Source organism: Bos grunniens, chromosome 7, assembly GCF_055505025.1.
Source record: "Bos grunniens cultivar Pamir isolate PY7600 chromosome 7, Bosgru_T2T1.0, whole genome shotgun sequence".
In the NCBI taxonomy this organism is placed as follows: domain Eukaryota; kingdom Metazoa; phylum Chordata; class Mammalia; order Artiodactyla; family Bovidae; genus Bos; species Bos grunniens.
Genome location: NC_141171.1, coordinates 18,561,742 through 18,570,285, shown reverse-complemented (window position 1 = coordinate 18,570,285; position 8,544 = coordinate 18,561,742). Strand labels below are relative to the sequence as shown.

Below are 8,544 nucleotides of genomic sequence, written 5' to 3'. Positions count from 1 at the left end.
GCCAGGGTTGTGATTCCGTGCTGAAGGCCTACGGGGAGGAGACGCCATCTCCACTGGGAAGAGGGGGACGGGTACCGTCGGCACTATAGTGGGAGGATCCCGTTTGCTTTGGGCTCGGGGGAAAGAAAGACGGTTTTGTTCAGGCGTGCAGGAAGCAAAGGGGCTGAATGGGGGGATGCCCACAGGGACCTTCCTTCGCTTCTCTCTACAGGCTCTCTTGCCCCTTCCAGGTGTGTCCTAGCCTACTCCCTGACAAGGTGTCCTTCTGGGTAGGAAAGATTGAGCCACAGTGCAGATGGAAAAACTGAGGTCCAAGTGGTGCAAATCTCCCTCACCCAACAGACGTCTTCGGGCCTGGTCAGCTGCCACCAGGGTGAACTCGGAGCCACTATCTCCTTTCACTAGCTAAAAATATCCGCGTTGCCCATCTCCCTGCGGGGATAGGTCTGGGGCGGGCGCCAATCCCATCTAACCCAAAACCGGCGCCTGCTGGGGCACAGCTGAGTCCCCAGGGACCTAGGTCCTGGGGCCGTAAAGGCTCTGGCCAGAGCTCGAGGGAGAATTTTCCAGGAGCCCCCGTGGAGGATGGAAAAAGCGTGATGCGGTGTTTAGATTTGCCCACGGTGTCACCTTGATGCTTGGCACGCCCAGAATGGGCACAGGGTGTTGGGTTCCTAGCAGGCAGAGAGGGGTCTGCTCGTCAATGGTCTGAGGAGGGCGGGTAAGACAGTGGCCACTGCAAGCACAGGACTGGCTCACGGGGGACCAGATGGATGGACTCCTACCCTTCTTCCCCTCAGACTGGGTGGCAGGGGAATGTCTCCAAGGCACAATTGCCCCTTTGCCCAGTTTGTGTAAGGGCACAGTCCCTTCTCTTCCATCCTCCCACACTAGTCTGGGATTCTCAAAAGAAGAGCCCCACCCTCTCCTTTACTTTTGTGTCTCCTAGACTGGCCTCCTCTCTGCTGCGCTAAGGACCACCTTCTAGAACCTACTAAACATGGTAGGTCTCCTTCGCAGACCCAATCCCCATCCTGATGCTGGGAGACTCAGCTCAGATGCTCCACCCAGGGAGACTCACCTGGCTGGGCAGGAACATCCCCAGCTCCCTGCTTTCCAGTCTTCTTTTTTGCCATTGCGGCAGCTGGACCCACTGGAGTCAGCTAATAGGCAGGACTTCCAGGGAGACCCAAGAGCAGCACTTGGAGGCCAGGCCCCAGACTGTGGGTGGTCAGCTTGGAAGGCAGTTTCAGAGCACGCTGGCTGGCTGGGGTCCCCATCCACCCCCGCAGTCTTTTGACTCTGAGGTTTGGGGTGGTGGATTCCTACACCATTCGGGCTGACTCAGCCCAGCGGCCGTGGCAGAGAGGCCAGAGTTCCCAGAAGCCGAAGAAGCTGAGCCTCAGTTTCCCCATCCTAGAAGGCCCTGAGCCTCAGAGAGGGAAATTGCTCAGCCCAGGACACACAGCAGGAAAATCAACTTTGGTGCTTGGGCCTGTGGTCCCTGAAATGGCTTGGCGGGTGTGTGTTTGTGTGTGTGTGGCCTCCTGGGACCACAGCCTCCCTGTCTCCCACCTGGATCCAACCACAAGGCGCTGGCCCAGCCCACCAGAGAATTGGAACATAAGAGCTGCCTTCGCAGAACCCAGGGCTGGGGGTTCTCAGCAGTGCATGCCATACACACACACACACACTCACAGGACACAGAGACTGCCACTCACATGGGGCTTAGAACCATGCGCAAACCTCCTTTGGGGGCATGCCCTGCCCCTCCCATATCCCTGCAGTGGGTATAGAAGATTCACTTGTCTCAACCTTGCCCTACGTGACCTCCCAGATAGCCCCACCCCCACTCTCACCTGCTCCAGGCCTCGGTCTTCCCACCCTGCTTGAGGGTTTTTCCTACCTCTGAACACTTGGGGCCGGTCCGTTCTCCCAAGTTCAGGGCCGTTCTGGGCGCCATAGACTTTTGGGCAAGATGTCTGGCTCCCCATCCACTGGATGCTATCGGCCCACCCGATTTGTGACAAGCACAGATGTCGCCAGACCCTGTGAGTAACCCCTGGGAGCAGAATTGCCCTGGGGGGAGAGTGCTGGTGTGGAATAAGGGAGGACAAGCCAGTTTTCCTCAGAGCATTCCCATCTGGAAAATGGTGTTAGTATTGCCTACCTTAGTACCCCAGAGACAGTTCATCAACAGCAGCAGTAAACACAAACCAGTCCACCAGAGCCATCACCAGTGGTCAGGACGCCAAGGCAAGTTCCCCAGGGGCAGCCATAGCCCCTGGCAACTCACCCCTGCCCCCACCAGGTAAAGTTCCTAGCAAGAGAGCTCCCAGGGAGGAAAGACCCCTGGCAGCAGAGGTGCCCAGTAGGTGAAGCCCCAGGTAAGGGAGAGCTCCAGCCCCAGATACTCAGCAGTGCAGGTGCCAGGCTGGCCGGCTCACTGGAACCAAGACGCGATACTGGGCACCGTCTGGTACCTGGGCTCCTGCTGCAGCTTCCAGCAGGCCTTACAGAACATCAGGGCCCAGGAGAAGGACCGAGGCCGCAGTGTCTCCCGCCAGCGGAAGTAGTTCAGGTAGCTGGCATAGTCCTTGTCCAGTGCTAGCAAGTACTGTGCCAGGTCCTTGGGGCTCTGGAAGTCCTCGACGTGGATGAAGGCTTTGGGTGGCAGGAACTGTTCATAGTTGACCCGGCTGGGTCCCAGGACCACTGGCACGGCCCATGCCTGCAGGGCGTTCTTCCACAGCTTCTCTGTGATGTAGTCGGGGTGCAGGGAGTTCTCAAAAGCCAGGTAGAACTTGTACTGGGACAGCTGCTTGGCCATGAGCGCGTGGGGCAGTGGCGTGTGGAAGCGTCCGTACACGTCCACTTGGAGGTGTTGCTTCAGCAGCTTGTAGTATTGCACCCTGATAGAGTCTTTATTCCAGTTGGACACCACCCAGGCCACCAACTTGGTCTTGGCCGAGATGTTGAGCAGCGTCTCCACGGGCTGGCCGGGCCACGGCTCGAGCCAGCCGTAGGGCATGAAGATATCTGAGTCCCGGCGGTAGGACATGGTGAGGTTGAAGTAGCCATCTAGGTCCTTCAGTTTCAAGCAGTTGCTGGGTGATTCCATGCTGAACCAAACCCAGCGCTGGCCAGGGGGCCGCGGGGAAGGCGGGAGCTGCATCTGGGGCCGGTTGCTGACCTCCCGGTGGTGCACGAGGACCGCGTCTGCTTGAGGGTACTCGCTTCGGTTGACGGTCAGCTGGCAGTCAGCTGTGCCAGGCCACAACTCCGAGCAGCGGGACAGAGCCACTGGCCGGTTGAATGGCCATGTCCACAGCAGGACACGCAGAGGCAGGTGGGCGGAGGACCCCTCAGTGGCCTGGGAAGGGGCCCCCAGTTCAGAGACCCACATGGGCTTGGGCTTGGGCTTGGGCTTCTCTTGAGACATACGCAGATAAGAGAAGAAGCACAGAGCCAGAAGCAGCTGCAGCAACAGCCCGGGAAGACAGTGGTGCCAGGAACACTTCACCTTGGCGCAACCAGGTGGATACATGGTTTGGAGCAGCTGGGAGGAGGGGAGAGTGAATATGGCATCTTTGACAAGAAGGATAACACATGCCTAGGGACTTCCACCTCATGTGAAGAGTTGACTCATTGTAAAAGACCCTGATGCTGGGAGGGATTGGGGGCAGGAGGAGAAGGGGACGGCAGAGGATGAGATGGCTGGATGGCATCACTGACTCGATGGATGTGAGTCTGGTTGAACTCCGGGAGTTGGTGATGGACAGGGAGGCCTGGCGTGCTGGGATTCATGGGGTCGCAAAGAGTCGGACACGACTGAGCAACTGAACTAACTAAGGGACTTCCCTGGTGGTCCAGTGGCTAAGATGCTGAGGTCCCAATGCAGGGGTCTGGGGTTTGATCCCTGATCAGGGAACTAGATCCCGCATGCCACAACTAAAGATCCTTGCATGCCGCGATAAAGACTGACGATGCCTTGTGTCACAACTAAGACCTGCTACAGCCAAATAAATAAATATTGAAAAAAAAAAAAAAAACCAATAACACACATGCCTAGCGGGCAGATGTGGGTTATTTCTATTTTACAGATGAGAAAACTGAGGCTAGGGGACTCAGTGAGAAAACAGCAGAGCCGGCCCCGGAGTCCACGCTCTCCTACCCACCAGGTCACGCAACCTCTTGACCGAGGATAGGTTCTAATGGTTCTCAGGTCCCACCTTGACCTTGACTTTGCCCTTGCCCTTGCCCTTTCTTAGCTTCCCCAGAGTCTTCCCCAGCCTAGGGAGAAGACAGGGCTGGTTACTGAGTGCTCCCCAGGGCCCTGGAGTTGAGGCTTGGAGCCAAGACTCCGTCTGGGAGGAGTACAATGGAATTATGTTAGAGGGCTCACCAGGCAGTATACGAGTTGGGGGAAAGGACACTCCTGGTGGACAGAACAGCCAATGCTGAGGCCCGGAGGTGACAGAGAACCTGAACAGTTTGCGGGGAGAGGACAGGAAGAGCTCAGGGAATAAGCACTCAAGACACCTCCCACCCCTGGTCATGCACTAGGGGATTCTGGGTGTCTCTTGGTCCACTCCCTGGTCCTTTCTGTTCCTGCATGCGGTCACAAAGCCCTCCCAGACTCCAGATCCCAACCGCGGGAACGGAAATCTAGGACTTTAGCCCTGTGCCCCTCCACTTCCTGCAGCCATGGAGCTGCCCTTTTTACAGATGAGAAAACAGAGGTTCTGAGCAATAGGTATGTCTTTTGCCCCAAAACACAAAGCTGGAGCACTTATGATCCAGAATCCGAACTCTCCTCTTTTAATGTAATTGCAAACTCCTCTCCCATGTTCAGATTGGCTAGTTGTCCGTGACTGTAGTTTCAGTCTGTCTGCCCCCTGATCCCCTCTCTCAGTGCCTACCGTCTTACCTGGGTTTCTCTTACTTTGGATGTGGGGTCTCTCTTCAAGGCTGCTCCAGCAAAGCACAGCCACCACTCCTTACCTCAGGCGCAGGGTAGCTCCTCTCGGCACCTGCGCTTGTGCGCCTTCGTAGCCACCGGGCTCAAATTCTGAAAGAGATGGGAACACCAGACCACCTGACATGCCTCTTGAGAAACCTGTATGCAGGTCAGGAAACAACAGTTAGAACTGGACATGAAACAACATACTGGTTCCAAATAGGAAAAAAAGTACATCAAGGCTGTATATTGTCACCCTGCTTATTTAACTTATATGCAGAGTACATCATGAGAAACGCTGGGCTGGAGGAAGCACAAGCTGGAATCAAGATTGCTGGGAGAAATATCAATAATCTCAGATATGCAGATGACACCACCCTATGGCAAAAAATGAAGAACTAAAGAGCCTCTTGATGAAAGTGAAAGAGGAGAGTGAAAAAGTTGGCTTAAAGCTCAACATTCAGAAAACTAAGATCATGGCATCTGGTCCCATCACTTCATGGCAGATAGATGGGGAAACAGTGGAAACAGTGGCTGACTTTATTTTTCTGGGCTCCAAAGTCACTGCAGGTGGTGATTGCAGCCATGAAATTAAAAGACGCTTACTCCTTGGAAGGAAAGTTATGACCAACCTAAACAGCATATTAAAAAGCAGAGACATTACTTTGCCAACAAAGGTCCGTCTAGTCAAGGCTATGGTTTTTTCAGTGGTCATGTATGGATGTAAGAGTTGGACTATAAAGAAAGCTGAGCGCCAAAGAATGGATGCTTTTGAACTGTGGTGTTGGAGAAGACTCCTGAGAGTCCCTTGGACTGCAAGGAGATCCACCCAGTCCATCCTAAAGGAGATCAGTCCTGGGTGTTCTTTGGAAGGACTGATGTTGAAGCTGAAACTCCAGTACTTTGGCCACCTGATGCGGAGAGCTGACTCATTGGAAAAGACTCTGATGCTGGGAAAGATTGAGGGCAGGAGGAGAAGGGGACGACAGAGAATGAGATGGTTGGATGGCATCATCAACTCGATGGACATGGGTTTGGGTGGACTCCGGGAGTTGGTGATGGACAGGGAGACCTGGTGTGCTGTGGTTTGTGGGGTCGCAAAGAGTTGGACACGACTGATCGACTGAACTGAACTGAACTGAACTCCTGTGTTGCACATGGAGCTCCAGTCTACAGCCTGAGGCTGTCTACAAGTTCTGCTATCATGGAAATATTATTTGTCTGCCCCATAGGGTGCGCCCCTCTGGCTCTCAAGCCCTTGAAATATAGCAGTTGTGTTGGACGAACTGTTAGCATTAAGCTAAATTAAATTAAGAAAAGCTTCTCTATTCTGTACATTGAAGACAATTTCAAGATAAAAAGTAAAAACACTGGCGGGTCCAGTGGTTTAAGACTCCACACTTCCACTGTAGGGGGCATGGGTTCAAACCCTGGTCAGAGAACTAGATCCCACATGCCCAAGATGAGGCCAAAAACAAACAAACAAACCCAAACGTCCACCCGCACCCCCGCCCCGCAACAAAACCCCACCAAAATCAGCGTCTGATAGCCAATTCAACAACTGGAAATCCTGACAGAATATTTGGGACACCTTGGAGGGGCAAATCTGCTCCCACAGGACATTTTTACAAAGTCTAATTAAAGATCAAGGATCTACAGTGAAAACCAAGTGTCTGGATTGGGTGTGCTATTGGTGTAAGATACACCCAGTTTCTAAGACTTGGGCTTCCCCAGTGTCTCAGCGGTAAAGAATCTGCCTACAGGGCAGGAGACACGGGTTTGATCCCTGGGTCAGGAAGATCCCCTGAAGGAGGAAATGGCAATGCATTCCAGTATTCTTGCCAGAAAAATCCCACAGCCTGGTGGGCTACAGTCCATAGGGTTGCAAAAAGTTGGACACAACTGAGTGACTGAGCACACATTCCAAGACTTGGGATGCAAATGAGATTAAAATTATTATCTCAATACTTCTGTTGGTTTCACATTGGAATAATACTAGTTTGGAACTTCCCTGGTGGTCCAGTGGTTAGTACTCTGCACTCTCACTGCCGAGGCTGAGGGTTCGATCCCTGGTCGGGGAACTAAGACAGCACATGCTGTGCAGGGCAGCCAAAAAAATTAAAGAAGACTCTGATAGCTGGTGGGTTACTTCTGTTGGGCACAGCTGGCATAAGCCTCCAAGTGTGGGATGGAGGAGCTGGCAGGTGGCCTCGGGTGATGAAAAGGGAGTGGGATTTAGAATTACATGTTCATGCCAGAATTTCTGGAAAGAGACCCAAAAGACAAAACCTTTGAGGAGGTTCAGGAGGCTGAACTCTGACCACAACCTACTTTATGCCGCTGGGGTTTGGGGCCACGCACAGAAGGTTAGTGTGTGGAAATGCACTTAAAATGAATATATTTTTTTTTGTCCTGGGTTTATAGCAACTCCTCCTAGGAGGCACTGAGGCCCTTGGCAGGGAGGAGGATCCTGGATCCGGGGATGGGGGTTGGGGAGGTCAGGGCTGAGATTCCACCCAAGTGGAACCTGAGATATTTTTTTCCCAGAAAGGAAGAAAAATGCCATGATGCCAGGACACCATAAAGATCAGATAAACAGAACAAAATCCACCCCCTTCTCCCCACACCTCAGGTCGTCTCCCCACGGAATGGGGTGGGAAAGAGGAAGGGCTCTGGGGTGCTAATGGGGGCCAAGAAGCAGTGGGGGTTCTAAGCCAGAGCTTTGCCAGAGACAGATCGACAGAAATGGAGAGAAACGCAGCTCCTCCTGGTTTGGCAAATCAATCAGAACTGCCCACACCTGCTCCACCTCTGGTGCACCTGGTACCCAGAAAGACCCCTGGGAGGGACTTCCCTGGTGGTCCAGTGCCAAGGATAGGAATCTCCCTGCCAGTGCAAGGGGCACAGGTTCAATCAAGATCCCACGTGAGGCAACTAAGCTGGGGTACCACAACTACAGAGCCCGAGCTCTAGAGCCCTCGAGCGGCGACTGCTGAAGCCGTGTGCCTATAGCCCATGTTCTACAAAAAACACCACAGTGAGAAGCCCGCACACGACATCTAGAGAGAAGACCCTGCTCGCCGCAACTAGAGAAAGCCCATGCACAGCACCAAAGACCCAGCACAGCCAAAACACCAAAAATGTCTGGGAGTACAGCCTGCAAGCCCTTCCCAGGGGGCATCACTGCCTCCAGGGAGAGGGGACGTGTTCCCCAGGAGGCCTTACCTGGAGGGGCAGTGTGCAGGGCAGACAGCAGCCGACCAGGAGGCTTTGGGCCGAGGAACAGTTGGTCACGCTGGGAGGGGATAAGGTGACTCCGGGGAGAAGGAAGTGGACAAGTCAGTCCAGCTCCACCACACCTGCAGTCAGATGATATAGGATATGCTGTCACGCAAGCCAGGCCAATGTTTAATAGCAAAGGTGGGACTTGGCTAATCTCTCCCACATGGCCTGCTGAGGGAGGGGTGGAGGGAACTGGGGACTAGTCACTGCCCTGACCTCCCGTGTGGCCTCCAGGCTTTCATGGCGTTGGGCATAGAGTTGACCCATCCATAAAGGGAAAGGGCTGACCCAAATCACTGGCT

At 54.0% G+C, this 8,544-nt stretch overlaps 1 protein-coding gene across 3 annotated transcripts; it reads right to left on the bottom strand.

The window, feature by feature from the left end:
• Nucleotides 1-2,122: 2,122 nt before the first annotated feature.
• Nucleotides 2,123-8,344, bottom strand: FUT6 (fucosyltransferase 6). Of its 3 annotated transcripts, XM_086409943.1 has the most exons (3): nt 8,186-8,344; nt 4,931-5,071; nt 2,123-3,559 (listed from the first exon to the last, which is right to left on the bottom strand). In XM_086409943.1, exon 3 carries the CDS (start codon nt 3,545-3,547, stop codon nt 2,444-2,446), a length of 1,104 nt encoding a protein of 367 aa, XP_086266069.1. In that variant the 5' UTR covers nt 3,548-3,559; nt 4,931-5,071; nt 8,186-8,344; the 3' UTR covers nt 2,123-2,443. The 3 variants fall into 3 exon arrangements, 2 of the variants coding, with proteins under 2 accessions (XP_086266069.1, XP_086266071.1); XM_086409945.1 differs by lacking the exons at nt 4,931-5,071; nt 8,186-8,344 and adding an exon at nt 4,406-4,503; XR_015166796.1 differs by lacking the exon at nt 2,123-3,559 and having other exon boundaries at nt 4,983-5,119; nt 8,186-8,315.
• Nucleotides 8,345-8,544: the final 200 nt, after the last annotated feature.

What these genes read in the sequence shown, in the direction of transcription:
- FUT6 (XM_086409943.1), bottom strand. Translation starts at nt 3,547, where the DNA reads ATGTATCCACCTGGTTGCGCCAAGGTGAAGTGTTCCTGGCACCACTGT.